Source organism: Venustampulla echinocandica (genome assembly GCF_003357145.1).
Source record: "Venustampulla echinocandica strain BP 5553 chromosome Unknown scaffold_6, whole genome shotgun sequence".
NCBI classification, from domain to species: domain Eukaryota; kingdom Fungi; phylum Ascomycota; class Leotiomycetes; order Helotiales; family Pleuroascaceae; genus Venustampulla; species Venustampulla echinocandica.
Window position 1 is genome coordinate 1336746 of NW_022474211.1, and position 25387 is coordinate 1362132.

A 25387-nucleotide genomic window follows, 5' to 3' on the forward strand; every position below is an offset into this window, starting at 1 on the left:
AAAGGGCCAGGTCTGGCCCAGCCTTAAGACTATCGATTATGATTGTCTTTTCCTAGATTCTGCCTTGATTTGAAATTGTTATCTATAGGCGATTTCCTACTTATTATTGTTATATATACGGAGTTAACATGCCACCTCGGACCTTTCTTCCCATCGGAAGTCCCGAGAGGTCGACCGGAAATTAATGTATGGAGTTTTCCCATCTTCGTAGTATTTCCACTCGCATTTCTCGAGACCCGAGTAAGCCCAGTCCCAGTACCATCCTTTGAAGTTTTAGTTTGAAAGCGCCCCAGCATGATATCATAATTGGGTATCAACATTCACACAACCAGTTCCCGAATCAAGCTCATAGATTGGAGTAATGGCATAGATGTATATACTGTATGCGCAACATATCGCCGTATACAGACTAGTAAAAGGTCAAAACACCAATTGTACCTCCACAAGACGCCGCTTGTTCAGCTTCGGGTTCCAGCTCTCCTCATGCCCAGACGACTGCCTGGGCAGCATTGACATTGTGGCGTTGCGCCATGCGGCGCCCGCCTCGTACGAATCATGTTTTTGGATTTCACTCACACCACTCCCCCGAGCTGGACTTTTGGATGGCTCGGGCCGTGGAGGACGGGAGGGAGGGAGCGAGGAAATCGGGAACTTGGGTGCCAGATTTCCGCTTTGGCTCTACTTCGTGTATATAATTTCCCGCCTTCAATAGTGGCCGGAGTAAACAACAATAATGACTGCCCCCAACTGCTTCGATCTCATCAAGACAAAACATGAGAGGGCTGTGTTTTGTGTGACATATATCTGCCCCTTCCAACAACTATTAACAGCCACCAACTTGGGGGCTTCGTTGACATTACTTCGTACTTCATACATACGGAGTAATCACGCCTCAGCATGTCCCCTCCCGAGGCGATACGGCCCCACTGCACCACGTCCATGATCCCATCATAGCCCTGGGCTGCGCGTGTCCGGCCGTGTGCATCTGCATATGCAACCCTAAGATTATTATTGCGTTACTTCGTACTTCAGACTGAATTTCGCACCGTGCAGGCGGGACCAAGGATGTTGGCTTCCAAGTGACATGACGGATGTCTGCGGCCTGCGAGCTGCACGTTTGACCCATTGAGCCCGAACTGCTTCAGGCTTGAGCCTCGGGCAATGATGGGCAAAAGGACAAAGGAACAATGGACTCCAGGTAGCCTATGCTTGTATGGCTGCAAGGTTCCCCCCCACCTAGTGTCCAGAATAAAAGGAAAAAGAAATGTAAACAATATGGATCGAGATTGGAGGTGGGCCCCTGACGGCGCCATGGCCCTAGCTATGCGTAGCATTATTGCATCTTCTTGGTAATGGCAATAACGGTAATGGCGGTACTTCGTACTTCGTTCGTACGAAGTACTCAGGATTGAAAGAGGCTCTATTCCCTTTATTAGCAAAGGCTGCCTTCTATAAGGCGGATTTGTACAGTAAGAAGCAATAGGCGGCTTAAGAGCCAACCTCTTCGGTCCATACAGTATCTATATCCATGCTGCACCGTAAATGAAGCCCCTTCTTGTGTACTGCGTAGTTTCGAGGTTGGTGGGTTGATGCCCGAGAGAGAGTCTGTCTGGGGTTCAGATTGTCGCGGGGTGGATGATTTGCAACAGGTCCAGGGATGTGGTGGATATCTTGTCCCCTTTCCCTCTTCTCCCTTTCCGGCTTCTCCTTTCCCCCTTCTCACCACCTCCCCGTCGCCATCGCCGTCCTCCTTCTCCTGCTTTGCCTCGTCGCCGTCCTCGCCCCCAGGCTCCAGCAGACCAGTTCCAATAATCCTCTTCCCCGTGTGGTAGTGACCCTTACGAATAGAAGGCCCGGATTGCTGGACACCATCCTGGGACCTGGATTTGCGGCGACCTCCTGCAACACCTCCCTGCATATTGCTTTTCGACGTGGGCCCGAGAACCTCTCCCGGAGTACAGTACCATAGTAAACATACCGAGCACGAACCCGGGTATTTCATCTGCTGATTGAAACGGACATCCCTCGCATTCCTCGCCACACCATCGCATCTTCCCTGCTGACCTCCGCCATACCTTACTTCAACCCCAGGCCTCTGCCGTAATATATCCATCCCACCGTCGTTCTGGAAGCCTTTCTCAGCCTTCTCTTGCATTTGACTGATGCTCCCGTGCCGCGCCTCATTCGACTTTGGTTTTACGAGTGCAACTGAGAACACCCACCGTCGCCGCTCTCTTCAATTCACGGCGCAATGGCCGAGAAGCCCGCCGTGCTCATAGTGGGGGGATTGGGCTACATTGGACGATTCCTAGCGCTGTATATTCAGAAGAATAACCTGGCTTCCGAGGTGCGGATTGTGGATAAGGTATGACGGCCGGCAGAAGTACTGGTGTTTCTGTTCTTGCAATTGACTGTTTCTGCAGACGCTGCCCCAGCTGGCATGGCTGGCTCCAGAGTTCGACGAGGCCTGCTCGAACGACAAATTTATGCAGGCAGATGCAAGCAAAGAGCGTATGTCACACGGTTTTTCTTACGGTTACGAGATTACATTCGCGCATTGCTAGTGTTGGTTGGCGCCATCTGACTGAGCCTTAAAACAGAATCTCTCACACGCATCTTCGATCGCTCAAACGGAAAGCAATGGGACTACATATTCAATTGCGGCGGGGAAACGAGGAATTCGCAAGACGACGAGGTATATAAGGTACGCTCGCTTGCTCTGAGCGTGGCCCTGGGGAAGGAAGCCGCACAGAGAGGCGTGAAGGCTTTCGTGGAGTTAAGTACGGGCATGGTATACAAATCGGATTCGCAACCGAGCAAAGAAGGGGACAAATTAAAGCCATGGAGCAAGATCGCCGTGTTCAAACTGCAAGCCGAGGAGCAACTTGCGAAAATCGAGGGGTATGTAGACCTTGGCTGGAATGGGGTTCTCATATACTGATATCGTACAGGCTTAATCTCATTATCGTCCGCCTCGCCCATGTATATGGCGACTATGCCTCCCAATTTGTTGCAACAGCCTTGTCGATGGCCCGCGTTTACCAAGACCTGGAGGAGGAGATGAAATGGCTTTGGACGAAGGACCTTCGTGTAAATACGGTCCATATATCGGATGTCGTCCGCGCCTTATGGGACACCGCGAACTGGTACGCAGTCAAGCAAAAACCCAACTGGGACGACAAGGCTATGGGAGCAACCCCTATATTCAACATTGTCGACCAAGGGCAAACCTCCCAAGGGACCATGGCGGAAATTATCGGCCAATTATTCGGCATCAAGACTGGCTTTCAAGGACAGTTGATCAGCACATTTGCAAGGCTCAACATGGATAGTGTGGTGGATGATGTGAACGACGACCTCCTAGGACCTTGGGCCGATTTACTCCAAGATGCCGGCATCACACGGCCAGGGCCCTTGACTCCATTCATGGAGAAGGAGCTCCTGAAAGATACAGATCTCAGCATGGATGGCAGCAGGCTGGAGACAGTTGTCGGCTTCAAATACGAGAAACCTCACATCACGAAAGAATTGGTACAGGAAATGATCGATAGCTACACGAGGATTGGGTGGTGGCCGGTGAAGAAGTAGAACGACCTGCCGGATGCTGGCTGCGCTTCGGCACGAATGAATCAACGAAGATGGAGGAATGAGGACGAGCCCTAGCACCCACCGCGGACGATTAACGAACGATGCACGAGCAAAACGGACGCGATATATCAGATTGAGTGATACGACGCTACACCAGACCCAATCTCTTTAGACCGATCTCCACGGTTCCACTACCACCGAACCTTTCTATCTCCTCATTTCATTTCTTTTGTATTTGTGTTGTGTGCTGCATGGCGAGGGATGAACAGACGGCTGTACTTGTATACATGGTTTAATTTCGACCAGAGTAGTTTTCTTTTTCATGTACCACTAAATAAGCGATCTATGTCATGTTATGACCTATTTTAATACCAGCTCTGCGTTTCCCTATAGGGGATGGTCTATATTCGAAAGCATAATACCAAATGCCAAACACTCACTACGTTGAGATTTACTAAGATACTCTCCTATCCTTTCCTCATGAGAGGCATATTTCTAGATGAAAAGAGTTGTCCTACCCCATACACCTACAATTCCAAATCACCCCCCCAAAGGATTTGTACCCCCAGCCGGAAGTATGTTCAAACTCCCAGGTACTACATTTACAAAGTTGTACTACTTGGAAATCTCACTGCGGCTTGGAAGTTCGAGCTGATCGAGAATACCCGGCTGGGTTGTCCCCTGTAACGATCCTGGATCGGGCCGGGCCTCGTTTCTCATTCTTGTGCCAGTGGCGGTGTTTGTACCAGCGTAAATTCTTTGCTGGAAGGGGGTTTGTTTTCTTGATCTATATAGATATTGATTGATATTTCTTTCTTCCTCCTCTATTTTCGGCTATTAGGCGGTATGTAGCGAAATTGGGTGATGTAGATCTTGAGTCTTGACGGATATCTTGCGTAGCATATTTTTGCCTCTCTTAGTCAGACTCAAACGCCCAGTGACGCCCAGGGGATTCCCGAAGAAATATGTAGCGAAACCCTTAACCTATCACATCTGCTGGCAGGTTCTACGCTTATGACTATGGATCCGGAAATATGCTTCTTCCTACCTATCTGGTACATAGTTACGCGATGGTTGAGATGGTACAATACTTTCAGCGGGCTATAGCTAGCACGCAAACTGGAGAATGAACGGATCAAGCTTGTGGCAAAGTATGTCTCGAGATCCACTGCCGTATATATCATTTACAAGCCATATCGTTCTGAGCCGACAGCGATGCCAATAAGAAGACCGCCTTTGCTGACGTGGAGGAATCAACAACCTAGAAGGTACCTGAATATCGAGATTATCCGCAAGATTCACGTATCCAAACAGCCGCCGAATAGTAGGTTTGCAGTTGGGACGTTCGAAGAGCCTGGCGACACTACTCTTAAGTCTGGCGACACTATTCCTGAGTTAGGCGACAGTTTTCCTGAGTCCGGCAAGGAAGGCAAGGTCGATGTCTTTGAGCTAGATGAACCCGACGACAACGATCCGAACGCTTGACTTCGACGACTGTGATAATCGAGCGACGTTACCAACCTCGCTTCAAAGTGTGGCTTTATTTTTGCTGCTACTGTCAGTCTTTGCTAAAGCTGTCAAAGTATGATATTACTGTCATTGTAGTAGCTGTAAATTTGGCTCTAAAGCAAGCACATCACCATTCAGTATGTTAGGCAAAGCAAAAACATGATTATCTAATTCCCCTAACATGTTGTGAGTCATGGAATCCATCTTCACTTGTCTGCCGTGAATTTGACAGGTAGATGTCCATATCTTTTCTGGAAGATTTTCAGGTCTCCAGTGGGGATCTCCCCCTTATCCAAAGCCCGAACTGCGCTTTGGTAGCCCCAGTGATGACAAGTCTGTTTGTGGTCATTTTTAATGTCGTAGAAGTTTCGTTTATCCCTAGTCCGCTTGTGATACCCATCGGGGCCTATCTGCCTACAGTTCTGTAAACTAGCGATTGATTCTAAAGAACTATTCGTCACTGCCCTCCCCCGATCTCGAAGCATATAGGAAGGTTTATGTATTATAGTTCCACTAGGTAGGATGCCACTGTACTTCTCCCTCCCACCATGCCGTTTGAGCGGGCGAATATTATTTTCTATACAAAGTTTTGGTAGCTGCGCCTTGAACTAATAGAGTGTCGGTAAAAAAGCATGTCTTTGGGCTTAATTTCAGCACTGGTTTAAGGTACACTTATAACGCATAACCTTAAGGATGAACAAAGCATATACGGGACAACAAGAGGAATACAAATAGAGGCAAGTGTTGAAATTTATCATTAAATATAGCCACTGGGACCACTGCTATATCGTTATGATCGTAGACTTCTCGAGCACAATATTACCAAGCCTTCAGCCTAGCCCTTGTCGATGCCAGGGACGAAGGAAGATCCATTGAGAATATGCCTCCTGTTGCCTTATTATTCAACTAGCCTAGGAACCCCAATAATGCCTTCACCGCGGGCACTCCCATATTGAAAAATGCGGGTTTTACGGTCGTCTACGTTGCGCCATATAAGCATCAATGGATGCATACCTATGAGATAAACGAAGACGGGACTAGCGCATTACTGTGTCCCAGCCCACAACAGCTAAGAGCATTCCAACTAGATTCTTTTTCGTGGACATTAAGGAAAACCCTTTCAAAACTAGTTAAATGTAAAAATATTTTCACGTTCAAGTAACAGCAATAGCAAATATTCACCGTAGTAGCAAAAGTTGACTACTGACAGTAGTAGCAAAAGCTGACAGCAATAGCGCAGTTGGAAGAAAGAATGGAAACAATGACAGCTGATTCTTATATGTAATGTATACTTACGTACCTGAGTTGGCCAAAGGGACATGCATCATGTTGTGGTATATACACTTAAAAGCCATAATACTAGCCATAGGGTCGACACCCGCCACTGCAGATAGAATGCGCAGGTATGTCCTTCTCGGTAGGATGGCGAAGACGCATAGGCTGGAAGGAATTTGAAAAAGATGCCGGATATATCTGTTAGCGTTTTTCTTTACTCAAGTTGAGAGAGTTCTGGATTCACTAACCCATGTACGATCTTCTCACTCTCCGGTCTAGGCGTGAGACTAGTTTCTGCGGAACTGAATAATGGTTGATTCTAGATTTAATAGGTTCTTGGTTTAGTTGACCTATACCCGAGTCATGTTTTGGCTCATTTGCTGTTTGCAACTAGGTAAAGTTATCCAATGCACAGTGCCTTGGGGGTCATAGTTAGAGAGTGATATATCATAACTAGCCCCAGGTAGAAGCGATTAAGGGCTTGTTTATTGGTTCTCTAATGGCAATATTAGCCTCCCTCGTCTGTTAAACTGGAAAAGTAATATGGCCTTGTAGTCGGAAAGAGATACTGTAAGGTTTCTAGGAGCTTTCTTAGAATAGTTATTCGAATCATACGATTAAAAAATTTTATTAGGTAGGAATGAGCGGTTTAGTTGGTGAGAAGAATGAACAAGGGGCAGAAAACAGGTTGAAGCAATCATAGAGATGTACAATAAATTTGGAGTCGATTTGAAAAGGATACTCCAAGATGGTAACTGGTATATGCCAGTACCTACAGTTTGTTTTCGAACTAGATTATAGAGATCTTGATTGGGTACGCACATTGTAAATTTCCCCAATACTGTTCCAATCAATTCCATGAGTTCGTTATATCACCGCTTCATTGAATTGATCATCTCTTGATGCGTCGCCTTATCCTTATTCGCCTCGGTCAAAGGTGCAATACTCCTCAGATCACCAACTACATCTTTGGCTTTCCCAAAATAAACCTCCTGCAACAGATTTCTCATCTTCAGCTCCATATCCTCCACCAGCTTGCCGATATTAGCAATATGTGAAGCATCATCCTCGACAGGTAGATCGCTCTCAATTTGCCGTGTCATGTTCCCGCTGAGCTCCATCTCGCCCAAGTTATCACTGCCCGTCGACAAGTGTAGAATCACCGTGCTTGTAAGCTTGTAATGTGCCGTTCGAGCCCGATCAACAGCCTCAAACACGTGGATTGAATCCCAGGCCCCCTCACTCTTCCCTGATGGCGTAGCAACTGTCACCCATTAGCTTGTTATTCATAACCTCCCTACGCATCCGCTGAATCCCCATCGAAGACAAAAAGCAACTAACCTTTCTTCAGTAACACTACTCCAGCAAAGCCATCATCCAAGTTCCAGAAATAAACGCTCGAGACACCACCCTCATAATAAAGCTCCCGATAAACATCAAATGCCTCATTGGCTCTAATCTCCATCTGCCTCACCAGCAAGCTCGGCACAGCACCCTCCCCAGCACCTTCATTATTACCCTGGTCGTCTACACCACCGGGGCCACTGCCTCCCGCAGGAGTTTCAAACTCGCCAGACCAAGGCGAGCGGTAGCTATCGCCGTCGCGGTTGTAGTCGCAGAGTAGGTAGTCGCGGCCTGTTTTGCGGCAGCGAGCGATAGTGAGAGGCTGATCTACAGATGATAGGAGGTCTTCGGTGAGGGAGGGAACGAGTGATATGAGGGAGTTGAGATGTGTTGAGGTGTGTTTGGGGTCGAGGCGGCGGAGGAGGTCGCTGTTGGCTGGGTTAGCGCGAGGATGAACGAGATAACAGCAGAATACTATGAAAACTTACAGGGCACTATCAAATGGATCAACTTCTGCCATATTGATAGCGAGGTTTTTGATTTTAAGGTTAAGGTTGATGTTGGGAGGTGTGTTGCGGGAGCTTAGGATTTGGATGGAGGGGTTCGAGGGGTCGTCGGCGTTCCAGGTTGCATTCACAACAAGCTTAAGCGAGGATTACTTCTACGAAGCAGAGAGGTGATGAACGTAAAGCAAAGTGGATACGCTCAAAGCTTGCCCGGAACCGAAATATCATCATGCATATTATACACTTTTGGGTTTAGAACGTCTTTCAATTACATAGATAAGTGCGATGCCGTACTTTTTCTAATGCTCAGCTCAAACCGTCATGCTCCTTAGCCCCTTGTAATAATGCTCCCCAGTGACTCCCAAGCTCCGACTGATTGTACAATGCTAAATCAATACCTTCATACGTTGATGTCCGACCCAGAATCCTCGGCATATCCACTGATCCGTTTTGCTTTCCTTTGCCTTCTACCTGGACTATCAACCTCCTCGCCAGGACCAGGAATGCTGGGGTGCTCTCTCACATATTCCCCTCTGAATTCTGCAGCATCTTTATCCCATTTTGCTGCTTTAATGCTGTATTCGGCCATTGCAACAGCATAAGCTTCTTTTTGAACATCAGCACGCTCAACGTATGGTTTCTTCTCTTCTTCTGGCGCTTCCTTCCACATCTTGGTAACCATTTTCTTCACCTCATTTGGAATGGGCTTTCCCTTGCCTGGTCTCCGGCCTTCTTCACATTTCTTCTTGGCTTCTTCCCATTTTTCTTTGCTGTACATCCTGTAAGGATTGGCATACTTGTTTTCAGGTTTCCAAGGCCGGTCACCAAGCTTCGTCCAAATTGCATTCCATACCTCAATCTCGTAGGCCTCAAGGCGCACTTGTTTTGGAGTTTTAGCATCTTGGAGGGCATCGGATTTCCTTTTCGATGATGACTCTTTGGGTAGGACAAGAGGTTCCGGAATTTTGATGGGCCCAATCATGGATTCCAAGACCTCGGACGCTGCTCTTAATCCAGAAATATATGCACCATGAACAGTGGCTGGGTGAGTACCGCAAGTGTGCTCACCGGCAAAGAAAAGGTTTCCAATAGGTTGGGCCATGACCTCGTAGTCATCTGGGCGGAAGTTCGGTCCGGTATATGAATAGCTGCCGCGAGAAAACTCGTCTTGACCCCACCTGGTTATCACCGCCTCAACTGGTGTCGGCACTGTTGGGCCAAAGACAGTTTTTAGTACGGCGGTCGCCTCGGCGATGACGGCTTCGTTGGATGTCTTCTCCGTTTGGAACGCTGCATCACCAGCCATGAGAGCGATTAAAGTTGGCAGACCGGAAGTCTTAGTGCAATTAAACCATTGGAAGAAACGACCTCTTTGCGAGAAATAATCCGCTTGGTCTAAGCTGAATCGATCGGGGGGGTTACGTAGAGTACCAAAGATGTCTCGACTTTGGTCCCAGAATGGTTCACGGTACACCAGCACGAGCTTGTTCAAAATCCCATAGCCAATGCGCTGAATAGCACCGGTCTTGTAATCTGGTAACGGTGGCTGGAAAGATATGTTTTGGCGCTTTAGGACCCCCAATGGTATGGTTGAGACAATGCAATCAGCTTCGATGATCTCCCCATTCTCACACTCAATCTTTGACGGGGAAGCACTGTTTTCAGTACTATAGGTGATCTTATTGACTTTACACCCCTTCTTTACATCCAGGGGTTGCGGGCAGTTCAGAAGGCCTCGGGGAACTTGTTGATACCCGCCCATAACCATTGTGTGCTTGCCTTCCCATTCATTGCCGGCATCGAGGTCCCACCCGCCTAAACTCAACTTGTTGCAAGTGATAGCATTGCTATATTCAAGGTTTGCAACATGCCAGTTGATCAAGCGCAAATCAAGGGGCGTAAAGTCAACAATCCTGGTATACTGGCGAATCGCTTCGTCAAATACCGAGCCTAGAGTAGCATACTTCGAGCTGACGGCTGTTTCGAGGTCTAAATCAAACTCAATCCCTACGTCAGGTCGTAGAAGCCAGCCAATTTCTTGTGCTTTATAGGCTGCTGTATGCACAGCGGGAATGCCAAGCTCAACATGCGCTCGGCCAGTAAGTCTGTCAGAAGCTATAGGAATCATTTGCACTTCACTAGGTGGAGACCGGTTGCTGGCAGTGGTTTCGGTGGATAGAGATGGATCGTCTTCGAGCTCGCTGATCTTTCTGGTGCCCTCCGCATTTACGTCTCGACCTGCGTCTAACAGATCTTTATCTCCATTAGCGGTTGGCGGCGTTGGTATTTTGAATTTGTATTCGCTAACACGATCGAGGATGTAATTAAAGAGTTTCTCCGCAAATTGGTCTCGATTGGCATCTACAGGCTTGCCAGTAGCATCGTAAATCGTCGTATCTGGTTTCAGAGCATGGTATGGTAAAGCCAATTGGCCTCGGACGATGATATTCAGAGGGTTTCCGCGATCGAATCCAGTGATGATCATACCTCCCATTTCCGCAGTATGCCGACTTCCATATCTGAGCGTGGGATTTGGCGGCTTCGACTTGAATGGGCGGGAATATACCCTTCCACCAATTCTATCTCTCCCTTCCAAAACAATGACTCGTGGACGCTCCTCACCAATCTCCCGAAAGCGATCCTCGAATTCAGCGAAGAGGCCTTCCAGTTGTCTCGCACAGCCCAAACCGGACATACCAGCCCCAATAACGGCAACTGTTTTCCGCTTTCGTTTATTCGACCTTGGTTTCTTATTTTCAGTGCTGGAAGATTGATGCTCGAGACAGCCGTAATTGATGTAGCCACGTCGTACGAGCCACTCATGGCAGGTAGCTGCAATGTCAAACCACCGCGCATCCTTGGCACACCCAATAGCTTCCTCTCGCATAACGCCAATGAGGGGATTTCTCGTCCATAGCCTCAAGATGCCATTGCGTATATTAAGGTAAGTTGTAACCTGCTGATGCGTGAGGTGATTGCGTAGCATAGCATGTTCTTCTGTGTGTAGGCTGTATGGATTCAAACGTGACGATTCCGCAGCAGCTATACACTGTCTTGCATACTCCGAGGGAGCAATATCAGTCGGTATTGAGACTTTTGGCCGAACATCATATTTTTGACGACGTTTTCCAGACCGCGAAGCACCATTTGTATTTTCTCTAGAGCTGCCCTCAAAACCTGTCGGAGATGTTCCTTTACTCGATATTGAGGATAAGGCCGATGAAGCCTCGTCGAGATCTGTGGTCATTGAGGAAGTCATAGAATCGCGGACGCTCTCAGGTCTTAGATGCACATTGTCCCTAGATGCGGACTTCGAGGTGCTTTCGGGTCTAAGGTCAGGGGTATTAATAGAGTTTTGCTTGGAGGGTATATCCTCACAAATTACTCGATGGGATTTAAACTTTAACATCATAGGAAAGAACAATGGTGACATACTGGTTAACATTGGGCGATAACGATTTATGATATCCACCGTTACCATGAAGATAAATCTCCGGTTGAGCCTTCCGTGGATATATATCTTGAGGTGTTTCAACAATGATTGTATTGGAGGGGTTATCAGCGGTGGAAATAGAAGCAGAGTTTGACATGGCACCCGGAGTAGACGAATCTCTCCCGGGATTCGACTCGAATATTGAGAGATGCGAGTCAAGTTCTTGTAGTCCCATCAAATTTAGATCATCATGCTGTGGCATGTGAGTCTCCATTGCTGCCGCCATGTTTGGGTCTTCAAGTCCTGTGACTTTGTATGATTTCCTCGAAATATATGGGCCGTCGTTACGGTTGGGAGAGCAATGCTACTCGAATTTCCCATTCGAAATCATATCAGGGGTATTGAAGCCACTCCACTACCAAAGATCATTCAGACCTTAGAGGATTCCCCTCGACGGCCTGCGCAACAACATTAGTGCCCTTACACCGACTTGATACTGATATACGCATCACCACGTGGAGTGATCTCACCTGTCGCATCGGTTGTTATCCCTTTATAGTCCCCAAGTCCCGGTCCCAGCCACACATATGAGTCCGAGCCAACAATGCCGCTGAGCGAAACGAATTCTTCTTTCCTTGGGACCGAAAGGGGTTGTTGGGTTGTCGTGTCGTACGATATGTATATGAATACATCAAGATCTTCTCAGGACGCTCGGCCCAAATGAGAACGAGAACGATGCGACCCGAGCGATGCATCACGTGGAACTTCAAATTGGCGATCCTGGGCAGAGCTTCTTCCGACGTCTTCGTTAACACGAGTCAGGAATGTGCACATCAAGCTCAAGTTCAAAATCAAAATCAAATCATATACGGAGTAGGATAACAGTTCATGGTAGATTATCTATCTAATGAAAGAGTTCGTCGCAATTGCTCAATGACATTACATTACTCGTAGAGACTTTTACCGCCTCTAGGATGGATGGTACTGTTCGCCGCCATCATCACCGTTATAAACTCTTGCAGGAGGGGACCTCTCTATATACTGTTCTTCCCAAAGGAACCCTTCTCAATCGCCGCATCCATCATCTTGTTTCCACTAATTATCGAAGTCGTACATATCACTATTTGTTTTCGTGCTAAACATAGAGAGCATCATTAGCGGCGAGCGCAATAGCATTGGCATTTGAATACACATACCTTCTTCCTTTTTGGCAATGAATCTCAGAGCAGCGATCTCGGTGAAGGTTATGCCACCTACGAAGACTACGAGAACGGTCTTCTTATCCCCGCTACCAGTGAGAAGAGCTCTAGCCTTGACGGCTTTGTCCTCCCCCTTCTGCATTTCGTCAAATGTCTGTCCGCGGACATGCTTAACGGCTTCCTCGAAACCCCGCCAGCCTTGTGCTGCTCCACCAGTGACCACGCCAGCATTGTTTGCATGTCCGCCTCGAGTGATCGACGTCAAATATTGCTTCTGTAGGATACATTGAACCAAGCGCACCGACAATGGCGCATAGCCGCTGTAAACATACGCAATGTCATTTGGATCCTGCTCATTGACTTCGTCCACTATCAAGCGAAGAGCTTTGCGCAAATATGTGTAATTCGTCTTCGTGCCAGTATGCACCCCACCTCCTGACATCGGGATCATTGTAGCCATGGGAGATGTTCGCGAAAGGAGGAGCTGAAGCTTTTCGAGGGCGTCAAGCGTGAGTATGTGCTGGTAGCCGTACGCCTGCAGGATCATTTTCTTGAAATTCTCCAATTCGCGGGGTTTGATGCCACCACTAATACAAGATTCTAGACACAAAATTCGCAAGACATCTATGAGAGGCGCATCTCTAGCAACAAGCTCCTCAATTGAATCATGTTGAGAGGCTGGATCGGCACCTGCTGCGAGGTTTTGCTGCACCTCAAGCAACCTACTGAACTGATCAGTGCGAGTATGCCTCGTAATCTCTTCCGCGAGCCCAGTATGGATCTTTAAGCTTTGTTGCTCGGCTTGATAACCCGGGAGTTTGTTCACGAATTCTCGAAGTTCTGCCGTATTCTTGGTACCATGCCGACTTTCGTAATCCGTCTGCAGGCGTTTGGCCACCTTGTTCAGTAAACCGCCAACAATCGCAAAATTGGCGTCTCTTAGCTGGTGGTACAGCTTGTCTGAAGAATCTAGTAAAATCTTTCTCTTCTTTGCTTGTGCGGGTGCCGCACCCACAGCTTTCGATGATCCTGGTGGAGGCTGAGGAGCAGCTCCCACAATAGACGAATCAACCTCGGCTTGATTGTTTTGAATCCCCACAACCTCATCTATCAATCCCTCGTATGTTAATTGAGTGAGTAGCGGAGTAGTGTAGTCGACTTCGCGATCGATGACAATCAAACTTTCGATAGTCGTGCTCGGCGTAAGGCCTAGCTTGTTGCTTTCATTGGAATCTTCCCCAGCGATCGCTTCCCGCCGCATTCGCGCAAGCAGATCTGCGAGCTTCTTGGCATTGTCACCTTTCCCAGTTATTCGCGGGAAAAGACCATTCTTCTGCTGGATGAGCATTAACGCACGTGCCAGTAAAAATATCGGGGTGGGATCTTTCCGAAGATAAAGGTCGGCAAACGAGTCGTCCAATTCAAGAGATAGCAAGTCCTGCTCGAGGGGAAGGAAATAGAGAGGGAATTCAGCGATGTTCGTGTCGCCCAAAACGCCCGCTTCTTCGAGGATCTTCTCAGTAACAAGAGTTCGTCGAGGCACCCAGAATACCGAGAATTCATGTCCAGTTTGGCTCTCGCGCTGCATACGCTTGATGTGGTCTTGAGAGCATCAGCATATAATGGCCAAATCGCTTGCATATAGTTTCGACAAAAGTGGTACTCTCAACCATTCCGAATAAATGGACACCCAAATCGGGCTCACAACTAACAAATTAGGGTGGAAATAAGAGCCACCGCATATCATAAGAATTGGAAAGACGAAGGTAGAGAGCTCTCAAATATCGACATACCGGCTATTGATTGAGCTTGCCTTGCACACTCCCCTCTGGCGATGAACACCACATTTCGCTGACTGACATCCGCGTTGCCATTTTCCAGCAGGAAGACCTTGTCAACCCCGTAGTCCTGCAGAGTCGAGAATTTGACGAATATGCCTATTGGTCCAGCCAGGTCCTTCTCAATTACCAAGTTCTTCTTTCCACGGACCTGGATACCGGACTGGTCAGCCAACGCCTTGGGCAAGCTCGTGTTGGTCGGAAGCCTTACTTACACCCTCTAGCAAGTACAGCAGATCTTTCTTCAACTTCTCTTTTATCTGGTCGGTATCAAACCCAGCATGAGGAGCCATGGTGAGCTCTACATGCGGGTTGATGCTGATGTAGTTCTAGCAAGTAAACAGAAGCTACATGTACAGTACAGTACAATGGCGGTCGCATCGCGGATCAAAGACCCCACACAAGCGAGACTGGGGCACAACCAAGAATTTCAGCCTTGCGATGCGGCCATTCCACCATCCAACCAGTGACTCAGGAATTTAGACATTCCACCACCAGAACCCGCCCAACCCCATTTATTCTTTGTGTGGTTGAATGAAGACCTTTAGCCTACGCCTTGGTAGATCTGCAAGATCATTACAATTGCCACGAAACCCAGGCCCCTTTCGATCAGTTCCTCAACCTCAAGCTAGGGCGCGATTCTCGACCTCCCCACGTTTACTCAGAACAGTCGCGGGGTTCATACAAAACGCCGCAGACACAGATATGGCTCCCAAGGGGCAAAAGTTTGAGCTGAAGACTCCCAAGGGGACGAAGGATTGTATGTATGCCATATGTTGCCTTGAGAACGTACGGAATCTAACAGCATTCACATAGGGGAGGGAAAGGACATGGTGATCCGAGACAAAATCTTCTCCACCATCACTGATGTTTTCAAGCGCCACGGTGCGGTTACAATCGATACACCAGTCTTCGAACTAAAGGATATCCTCTCCGGAAAATACGGCGAGGACAGCAAGCTCATATACGACCTTGCGGACCAAGGAGGAGAGATCTGCTCCTTGAGATATGACCTAACCGTCCCATTCGCAAGATGGCTGGCGATGAATCGAGATTGCCAGGCGATTAAGCGCTATCACATTGCGAAAGTCTACAGACGGGATCAACCAGCAATGACAAAAGGCCGCATGCGAGAATTCTACCAGTGCGATTTTGATATTGCGGGCGTGTATGATCCGATGCTTCCCGACGCAGAGATTGTACGTATTACCACTGAAATTTTTGAGGGACTTGGCTGGAACGGACGATATACGATCAAGCTCAATCACCGCAAAATATTGGACGGAATTTTTGAGGTCTGCGGTGTACCAAGCGAGAAGATTCGTACGATATCATCTGCGGTCGACAAGCTAGACAAATCACCATGGGCAGAAGTTCGCAGGGAAATGACAGAGGATAAGGGCCTTGCGGAGGAAGTAGCCGATAAGATTGGAGAATATGTCGTGCTGAAGGGTCAGAAAGATCTGTTAAGCAAACTGCAAGACGATGCAACGCTAATGGCAAATGCATCTATGAAGGCTGGTTTGGCAGATATGGAGCTGCTCTTCACCTATTTGAAAGCTTTTAACGCCCTAGAAAATGTCTCGTTCGACCTGAGTTTAGCACGTGGGCTCGACTACTACACCGGCATGATCTTCGAGGTTGTGACGGAAGGCTCGGCTCCCCTTGCAAGCACATCTGTCGCTGCAGCTGCAGCTGCAACCCCCAAGCCTTCGAAGAAATCCTCCGGCAAAAAGGGTGGCGTGGATTTTGATGAGGATCGCTCATCGGATCCGAGCGTTGGCGTTGGCAGTGTAGCCGCAGGTGGCCGTTACGACAATCTCGTGGGGATGTTCTCTGGCAAGAATCAAATTCCTTGTGTTGGTATTTCATTTGGTGTGGACCGGATTTTCTCCATTACCAAAGCCAGAATGGCAGCCGACAAGAACGCAGAACAGGTTCGGAATAACGAAACCGAAGTTTTTGTTATGGCATTTGGTGGCAAGGGCTTTACTGGGCTCTTGGAGGAGAGACTATCCATTTGCACCAAGCTGTGGGAGGCTGGGATAAAGGCAAGAGTATCCACGTTTGCAGTTAAGGCCAAGTTGCTGATAAGATATACAGGCTGAGTTTCTCTACAAAATCAAGCCAAAACTGGGGAATCAATTTAACGCAGCTGAGAAGAATGGCTGCCCATTATGCGTCGTTATCGGTGAGGACGAAATGGCTCAAGGTAAAGTCAAGATTAAGGAGATGGGACTTCGAGATGGTCACCCTGAGAAAGAAGGCGTCATGGTCAGCCTTGACGACCTCGTACCTGAGGTCAGGAAACGCATACTGCGCAAGTCAAATTTAGAGGAACTTGTTCAGGAGGCCGCGGGACTAAAGGTTGTTGGTGGAATACGGGGTGAGCCTGAGCCTGTGCCTGAGCCCCAGCCAACGAAAGGCCTAGAAGGTGCCGCGCTCACCGAAGCCCCCGCGGAGGTCTCCTCTACTTCACAAGAAGCTATCCCAGCCGTACCTGCTTCATAATCACAATTCAAAATTACGGATGTACGAGTGCGAGTGGGTTGGAGCATTACAGATGGACATCATAGCTAGGCGCAAGCGGTAGAGTGGAAAATTGAGGGGTATCTTGAAAGAGCAAAACCTGAATCGCTTTACTGCTCTTTTCCCAATTCGGCAGAAATATTCCATGGCGCTGATCTGGGATCTTATGATCTCCAATTAAGTTAATCTCATTTCACACAGGGCAGACTCTACCTTCATGCGATGAGATGAATCTCCCCGGACCCTTTGGTTCGAACCATTCAACTTGGCCCTAAGTCCCCAACTACCGTGGAATTCTAATATCGCAATGAGGAATAATTCAGCAATATGATCGCCTTCGCATATTCGCCATCCTATAGCATAGTTGAGGCTTTCCCTTTCAAACGCCTCCAGTTATAGACGCCATTTAGGCGCGAGGCTTACAGAAACCCTGTCGTTCCTTTCTTCCCCATTCCCTTTCTCCTTTCCCATTTTCCGCTCAGCCCGCCCCTCTGATTTGATTCCCGCCTCCGGTTGGATCTAGCGGAACTATGATAGCGCAATAATGCGCACCGAGCACTACTACGTCCGAAGTACAGTACTCGTACTGGTGATAATAACTACTGCAGGGTCCCGGCTCTCGAGCCCTCATACCGACATGATCCTCAGACGAACTGTGCCCCGTCATACGTATCGCCGTTGGACGGAGAGATGTTTGCGCACAGTAGTGCTCAGACACTTGTCGCTGCAACGGTGAGAGAAGGGGCCTGAGCCAATGCAAAATATCGCCGCTTCACATGCCCGACGTCAATGCGGTGTTTCGTTTCGACGGTCCTCCCGCCAAAGTTGGTCGATCTCCCCATGAGATTTAGCTCCTGCGAGGTCTGCGACGAGGTCAGATGCCTTGCGGCAAGGCTCTCAACTGTTGTCAATATATATTTTGACCAGGACCCAGGTCTGGTTCCGCTATCAAACAAGGTTGGTGAGCAATCCTGCACCGCAGCCGCCGGTCAATTTCCCAAGGGGAGGTGTTCGTAGGCACAGACATGCTGTATCTTTGCGGGGGGCGCAGACCTATATAGTTATAGAGGCGCTCGGAGACTTTTGCGCTTTCTTTCCTTTTTCTGTTTGCTGTTGTATCTAATTTTTATATGGCATCTCGTTTATGATAGCTTTTGCTGGCCAGAGGTTAGAAGTAAACAGGCCGAGCTTAATGCCAACCAACCAGCCCCAACATATTCTACAACTTGGCTTTTGCCTCCAATCTTCCTACTGGTACTACTTCGAATGAATTATCTTTGAGACTCAAAGTCGTGAATATCAAAGGCTCTTCCTCCTCGCCTAATCCGGCAGATACTCATCCGACACCAATCTGAAGCAAACCTTAACTGATAAACTACAATATAATCACCGAAACAATGGGACGCTCAAACAAGATGGCGCGGCTGATCTCCCATTTTCATAAGCTGGCGGTTGATAAAAGTCCGCCAGTACCGCAACCAGATCCTCTGAGAGCGGAATCTCCAACTCCTCCAGCACCTCCCGCCAAAGACTCCGAACCTTCAGCAGCAGAACCTCCAGCGCCTCCACCTAAATCTGCAAAGCCAACCCGCCCAAGTTCTACGGCTGCTCTCATAGTCGTTCCAGATACACCCGCAGAGTGGAAAGAAGTCATGGAAGAAGTAAAGGGCTTATACCTTAAGGGGCAGTATAAGCAATGCTCGGCGCGTTGCAAGCAAATACTTAACGGCATCAGCGATCCAGTGCGTTCATGGACCCCACTCATCTCCCCTCGAAGCCAATCTAACAGGCAAATAGTATCAAATCCATCCGCTCCGCTTAATATACCTCTGCTTCATCGCAGCCACCTCCCTAGAACTCGCTGCCCGCGCCCTGCACAACAACTCTTCCACCAAACTCCAATTCTTCCAAGAGTCCCTCTCATACTTCAAAAAAGCACAGTCATACATGGGCTTTGCAGCCTTCACCACAGAGCCACATATAGTTCGAGCGACGCAGCCTAAAGACCGCCTCTCTAATTCCTCGATATCATCGAGCATACGGTCCTCTGTGGATTCCATATTCTCACAGTCTTCCGAGTCTTCGATAGCATCTTCTAGTGTCGAGTCTCCGGTAAGCCCTTCAGATTCAGAAAAGGGGCATGTAAGATTCTCTTCCGTCTCATCAAGTACGGAGATCATCAACCCTCAGCCGTTGCGTAGGAAGAAGAAAGTCTCATTCTCAATGCACCTCCCAACACTAGAATCAGAAACCGACCTCTCGTCGGATGACATCCTAGCTCGGTTCCCCAGCCCGCCAACACACGACGGCCTCTCTCCGACCATATTACCCACCAACTTGGACTCCAAAATCATACCCTTTGTCCTATCCGACAATGTATCACGCGTACGGGCATACTCTTATCCCACTAACACCTCTACGCCCCTACAGCCTGCTCTCTCTCCCCAAGAACAGCAAACACCCAAACCAGTCAACGTCCCCACCCTCACCCACTACCGCCACAACCTCTCTTCATTCACCCCTCGCTTGGACTACCACATCGCCAACATCCAAGCACAAATCCAAACCTTAACCACAGTTCGGCGAACCCACCGCTCCAGCCTCCCTAATCTTTTCCTCGTCACGCCCTTCCCTCTCACCTCGCCCAAGACACCAGACCACAACCCCATCTCAATAACGACACAAACACAGACAGAGACAGAAACCTCCCAACCAGCTCCATCATCATCACTCCACGAGAGAATAAAACGCCTCAAAGAATCTGGCTGGAAAAGGGAGCGTTTCGATGGCGAGAAATACCAAGTACTCTGCGAGAGCGCGTTATGCGAGATTGAGATCGGCGGCAACTTTTTAATGAATTAGGTAAATGACCTTCTTATGGACGTGTTGGTATTATGATGGCGGTTTTCTTTCTTTTGTTTGGGCATGTATATATGGATTGATGATAAATTATATATTGGGGAGGGGGAAGTTTGATGATGCGGATTATAACTTACTTGATGGTTGATGATAAGATAATGTTGAATGGAAGATGAAAATGAAAATTGAAAGACCTTCTCTTGTGTTTTGTATTTCTTAGTATGAAAACCCCCCGACTTGGTCCTATCGTTCAAGATATATATACTATCGAGTGTGTATGGCATTACCCAAGGTATTTTTACTTACTGAAATCTTTGGATTGGATGTTTGAATAGCAGCATCTTATGCTATAGAAAATGCGTATTTAATTAATAAAGTAGTAATATTTTAACATAAACTGTAGTGTCACAGGTTAAATTTGATTCGCCTAGAATAACGATATATGATTATCTACCTAGTTAACTTAATTCTAACAAAGCTTACTGAAAAGCACTGCACTCTATTAGTAATTAAACTTATTTATTTTTAACTATGGCAGACTTGGTACAGCTAGCTAATATTAAAATGTTTAAGCAAAAAAATAAAATAAACATACAACTACAACTACAGGTATTCGCTGGTGGTCACCCACCCAACTACTAATCTGCAGGGCGGATGGGATGCCCATTTCTCTTCAGCCTTCTCGGAACCAAAAATTCATTACTGTTTTTTGGCGGCCTATTGCTAGTGTCCGCTTATTTGGGCATAGTCCGTTTAGGGTTGTGTGATCTATGAGGTCATGGATATTCTGACGAGGCTGGCCGATTATTTGCAAAGCCTCATCTTTGTTGAGACTTTTACACTCGAAGACATGGCATCCTTTGGAACTGCCTCCACAATGTCCTTCAGCCTCGATGTTGATGCACTCGGATAATTTCGTTTTCAAGAGAAGGATGGAGAGAAGCTTGTGTACTCACCTAGCTTCAAGGTTCTAATAGACTAGGGCTATCGGTTGTCAACTATCTGATATCGATGAACTAACTAGGGACACTGAAGCACTAGCCTATGGGGAGGGAAGAGATAATAGTATGGGGAGGTAAGCTTGCGTGCGGTGTTTCTGACATATTTGCACAATAAATCCAAACGTTGACATTCTACACTAATGTGTTCTCCTAGTTGTGACCCAAAGCATTATTGCACGTTGTACTAGTTTTCAATACATAAAAAAAGATTAGAGTTGGGGAATCTGTAGAAAATCCTAACTGTTATGTTATATCAAAGAGCCTCTTATATGATTTTCATTTCATTTAGGCTATCAAAGATTCCAATCCCACCATGCATGGTAAATAGAGTCAAGAAAGGAAGTAAAACGCACGCATCCCATTGCGGGTATCAAGCTAAAAGACGTAAAAAGCCATCTTATTGCGGGAAGCTCTTGGTCTTGGAGGCAGCTGCCTGCGCTTCCTGTTCCACCTTCAGCACATTCTCCTGTTCCTTCATCTCCTTTACCTTCGCCAATACTACCTCTTTGAAAATGGCACCCTTGGCAATATTGCTCAGGCTCCTCTTGGCAGGTGCGGGGGCACTATCGGTACTGGGCCCTGGGGTAGCACCAGCAGCTTGTCCGGGAAGCGCTGCTCCAGCTGCAGCTTTCGACGAGTCCTGTGGAACGTCGTTTTGGCCGGGCCCGGACTCCTCGTCATCCTCTTGCATCTTGAGCGCTTCGATGCGGTTTGCAAGCTTGACGAACTCGATACCGCGGCGGAGGCGTGCCTTGGCAATATATGCCCTGATCTCAGGTAGAAGATTGTGGTCGGTGGCGTTCTCACCGCTGAGCCATGGATGCTTTAATGTTTCCTGTGCTATTCTTAGCAGGAGGCAGAATGAGTCAATTCGAGAGGAAATTTACCTTGCTTGATAGTCTGTCATCTGGATTTGGCTGCAGTAAATGTCCTATGAAGTCCTTTGCATCATCGCTAACTTCCTTCCAGTATCTTTCGTGGAAGATAACTTTCCCGCTGCTGCACTCGTCGACAAGATCCTGGATATTCTCGCTTCGGAAAGGAGAGTATCCGCAAAGGAGGGTGTAGGTGATGACACCCATAGACCACATATCTACAGGCTTCCCGTGGCCCCTCTTTAACATGATTTCAGGGGCGGCATAGCCAAATGACCCAGCCATGGTTGTCAGCACCTCGTCTTTGGAATCAAGCATCTTGGCGATTCCAAAGTCGGCAAGAACAAGGTCGGACTGGGGTTTTGCTGTAAGATAGAGTAGATTTTCAGGTTTGAGATCTTCGCACGGTTAGATATTGATATCAATATACCGGGATCCTTGATTTACTAACCTCGGTGCACGACATTGTTGTCATGTAGGTAGTCAACAGCTTCAAGGACTTGTCGGATAGTTTGGGAGGCATCCTTCTCTGTGAATTTGCCCTGCTCGCAGATACGATCGAACAATTCTCCCCCAGTAGCAAGTTCCGTGACGATATAGTATTTATCCTGTTGAACTTATAAGCCTTTATTTAGCTCCACCAATATGCGCTCCAAGCCTACCCTCGACTCAAACCAGTCCACGAACTGGACAATATGTGGGTGCTTCAGGCATTGCAGCATTTCGAGTTCATCGTACACCATTTGCTCGTTGCCCTTGACATTCTTCTTGAGGATGATTTTTATAGCGACCTTTCCTGTTGGCCCGTCTGCCTCTCGGACAATGCCATATGTTCCCGCACCGAGGGTTCGACCGAATTTGTATTTCGCCCTGACGAATGAAATAGATTAGCTAAATCCTTACAAAGGGGGCTGGAACCATACTTCTTATCATAGCTTTCAGGCTGGCCATGGAACTTGCTGAGCATACCAGCAACTGAAAGGGCGAAAGCCGCCCTTATACTTAGCAAAACCCTCATTATATTATAATACATAGAAACGAGGAAACTGGAGAGAAGGCATGAATGCTGTCCCAGGCCATTCATCCTTGCATTGCACCGCCAGAGCGAACAAGAACAAGGACATTATGTGGAGATGTCTTGCAGATAAAGAATAAGGGTGCATATCTGAGCGTCGCCTACTTACAACTCATCGTGACTGCCAACGACTGTGTGCGAACACGGCCTAATTATGCTATGCGTGCGTAGTTGCGCTTTCCGGTATGTCCTAGAACTTCTCGCAGAGTTCTGAGGGAGCTATCTGGTTGAAGGCGGCAGCTCAAGAATGGAGCACTGGACTGAGCTGAGCTGGGCTGAGCTGAATTGCGCGGGGGACGACTTCGTGGTGGAGTTGTAGAGGAGGGCCAAGTGCTGATGGTGGGGTCAAGGCCTCAGTTGCGCTGGCAGAATAGGCGCAATCAACAGCAACGAAGCCAAGTAATAATGTTCACTGACTCTGGGAATGCCAACCAGATCAAGATCACGATCACAAGAAGGTGAGCTGGAGAAGATCGAACAAAGAAACAAATAATAACAGCGGGAACCGCTGCTCTGCCTCGTGTCTGCGCCAGTGCTTCAGGGGGCGTCGCAGCTGAGGGGCAGTGGAGAGTGGCTGGTTGTTGATTGTGGCTCAGCACTCCACGGCGGCTATCAGCCTTGGAAGTGCTGCAGATGATTATCATCACATGGAATACACAGTAGCAATGAACGAAGAACTGTACACCGTGAATCAGGATTGAGAGTGGAGTTTTTAGCATTGGCAGCTATGTTCCATTTCCTGGGCATAATACAACTACTCAATGTGAATGTGAATATGCGCAAACCCGCTACAAAGGCTATTGCAAAAGCTACATTACCCATTTCGGCATATAACAAGGCTCACGAGTCAAGCCGATCTCTATCCCCACGGCTTCGAACATAATACCTATACTTATCTCATAAAGCCATTTCAAGCCAAGTGTAAGCACAAAGTAATACCCTGACATATAGAACATATATTGCCCGAAACTAAGAGGCTACAGCAACCAGCTTCCAATTCCTGCCTCAGTCGGTATTATTAGGTACCTGGTACCTACGTAATAGTGATACAGTAGCGGTAGTTACAAGTCTCGCTACAAGTACTTCGTACTAGCAAGGCTCGAGTACCGATAACTTCTCCGATAAGACGGGTACGAAACTCCTAATACCAAGCAAGTAGTGCGAACCCCACGGTCAACAACCAACAACAACACCATCAACACCTGGACCAGATCAGCATTCAGAAACCCTCACCTCAACCATCTTGGTCAAAAGGCGTCATAACTATAGATATAACTCCACCTCTACAGCCCCGAACAAAATCGAGGGAGAATCTGAATCATACGACACTGAAAACTCCAGACGCGGGCCCGGACATACAACTGATCTGGTCAGGCTTGAGACATTGGAAGGGCAGGCAACAGAACGATGTCTTTCGCAACGAAGCGCCTGGGGAAGGAGTTGGCAAAGGTCCGCATACATCTGCATACCCGCTACAACATTAGAGACTGCATTCTGACCCCCTTCTGTCGCAGGTCCACGGAAATCTACCACCAGGAATCGCACTCGTCACCGCCGAAGGCTTTCAAGAATGGCTCCTCGACATCCAAGTCCTAGACGCAAACCCAATATACATGGGCCAAACTTACCGCTTAAAATTTAAATTCAGCTCTTCATATCCCATCGGTATGCTTTTCTCCTTACGGTTACTCCATGGCGATCATCCCCACCGCTCAAGAATGATACCTGAGAACTAACGCGCGCATACTTTATAGAACCCCCAGAAGTAACATTCGTCGCCGGCCCCGATCGCCCCATCCCAATGCACCCGCACATCTACTCCAACGGCATAATCTGTCTCGATCTCCTCGGCACGCAGGGCTGGAGCCCCGTCCAGAACGTCGAGAGTATATGCATGAGTCTCCAGAGCATGTTAACGGGGAACACGAAAAACGAACGGCCTGAGGGGGATGAGCAGTTTGTGGCGAGTAATAGACGACGACCGAGAGATATTGATTTTTATTATCATGACAATACGGTTTAGAAGGCTGTCACTTTCGAGAAGCGGTTGGCGCAGGTGCATACGACATAATCATTTATATGGAGGAGAACTCCGGACATGCTTGATGTGATGATGTGGAACGGTGGATACATTGCAAAAACCATGGAAGGCGGAAATGCATACCGGCAAAGGATGTGAATGCCGATTTTTAACAGCATTATAGCGCGGAGTTAGGGTTCTACTTTACGTTCGATATTTGAGAACTAACCTACGGGCGAATTCCAATCGCTATCCAATCAATCTTGTTCGGACAGAAGGACAGAGAGACGAACATCTTGATTTTCAATCGCGGATGAGATTTCTGACACTGGTGGA

General features: G+C 47.8%; 9 protein-coding genes across 9 annotated transcripts; 5 read left to right on the forward strand and 4 right to left on the reverse strand.

The window, feature by feature from the left end:
- Positions 1 to 2251: 2251 nt before the first annotated feature.
- Positions 2252 to 3588, forward strand: BP5553_07848 (NAD(P)-binding protein; the record flags this gene model as incomplete). Its single annotated transcript, XM_032016471.1, has 4 exons — positions 2252 to 2365; positions 2424 to 2511; positions 2601 to 2901; positions 2952 to 3588. The coding sequence occupies 4 exons, from the start codon at positions 2252 to 2254 to the stop codon at positions 3586 to 3588; spliced, it is 1140 nt and encodes a 379-aa protein (XP_031867702.1).
- A 1215-nt stretch (positions 3589 to 4803) lies between these two features.
- Positions 4804 to 5073, forward strand: BP5553_07849 (uncharacterized protein; the record flags this gene model as incomplete). The annotated part of the gene is made up of 1 exon (XM_032016472.1): positions 4804 to 5073. The coding sequence occupies one exon, from the start codon at positions 4804 to 4806 to the stop codon at positions 5071 to 5073; it is 270 nt and encodes an 89-aa protein (XP_031867703.1).
- A 2171-nt stretch (positions 5074 to 7244) lies between these two features.
- Positions 7245 to 8236, reverse strand: BP5553_07850 (putative F-actin capping protein beta subunit; the record flags this gene model as incomplete). Its single annotated transcript, XM_032016473.1, has 3 exons — positions 7245 to 7636; positions 7714 to 8144; positions 8205 to 8236. The coding sequence occupies 3 exons, from the start codon at positions 8234 to 8236 to the stop codon at positions 7245 to 7247; spliced, it is 855 nt and encodes a 284-aa protein (XP_031867704.1).
- Positions 8237 to 8622: 386 nt separating this feature from the next.
- BP5553_07851 (Uncharacterized protein) lies at positions 8623 to 11941 on the reverse strand (the record flags this gene model as incomplete). The annotated part of the gene is made up of 2 exons (XM_032016474.1): positions 8623 to 11551; positions 11658 to 11941. The coding sequence occupies 2 exons, from the start codon at positions 11939 to 11941 to the stop codon at positions 8623 to 8625; spliced, it is 3213 nt and encodes a 1070-aa protein (XP_031867705.1).
- A 748-nt stretch (positions 11942 to 12689) lies between these two features.
- BP5553_07852 (Sec1 family protein) lies at positions 12690 to 14985 on the reverse strand (the record flags this gene model as incomplete). Its single annotated transcript, XM_032016475.1, has 4 exons — positions 12690 to 12790; positions 12852 to 14456; positions 14648 to 14843; positions 14908 to 14985. 4 exons carry the CDS (start codon positions 14983 to 14985, stop codon positions 12690 to 12692), a joined length of 1980 nt encoding a protein of 659 aa, XP_031867706.1.
- Positions 14986 to 15397: 412 nt separating this feature from the next.
- BP5553_07853 (Class II aaRS and biotin synthetase) lies at positions 15398 to 17203 on the forward strand (the record flags this gene model as incomplete). The annotated part of the gene is made up of 3 exons (XM_032016476.1): positions 15398 to 15452; positions 15509 to 16749; positions 16796 to 17203. 3 exons carry the CDS (start codon positions 15398 to 15400, stop codon positions 17201 to 17203), a joined length of 1704 nt encoding a protein of 567 aa, XP_031867707.1.
- Positions 17204 to 18636: 1433 nt separating this feature from the next.
- On the forward strand, positions 18637 to 20083 carry BP5553_07854 (uncharacterized protein; the record flags this gene model as incomplete). Its single annotated transcript, XM_032016477.1, has 2 exons — positions 18637 to 18963; positions 19019 to 20083. 2 exons carry the CDS (start codon positions 18637 to 18639, stop codon positions 20081 to 20083), a joined length of 1392 nt encoding a protein of 463 aa, XP_031867708.1.
- Positions 20084 to 21478: 1395 nt separating this feature from the next.
- Positions 21479 to 22974, reverse strand: BP5553_07855 (Protein kinase-like (PK-like); the record flags this gene model as incomplete). The annotated part of the gene is made up of 5 exons (XM_032016478.1): positions 21479 to 21916; positions 21969 to 22354; positions 22408 to 22564; positions 22619 to 22826; positions 22880 to 22974. 5 exons carry the CDS (start codon positions 22972 to 22974, stop codon positions 21479 to 21481), a joined length of 1284 nt encoding a protein of 427 aa, XP_031867709.1.
- A 1464-nt stretch (positions 22975 to 24438) lies between these two features.
- Positions 24439 to 25054, forward strand: BP5553_07856 (putative ubiquitin-conjugating enzyme E2 W; the record flags this gene model as incomplete). Its single annotated transcript, XM_032016479.1, has 3 exons — positions 24439 to 24480; positions 24546 to 24696; positions 24786 to 25054. The coding sequence occupies 3 exons, from the start codon at positions 24439 to 24441 to the stop codon at positions 25052 to 25054; spliced, it is 462 nt and encodes a 153-aa protein (XP_031867710.1).
- Positions 25055 to 25387: the final 333 nt, after the last annotated feature.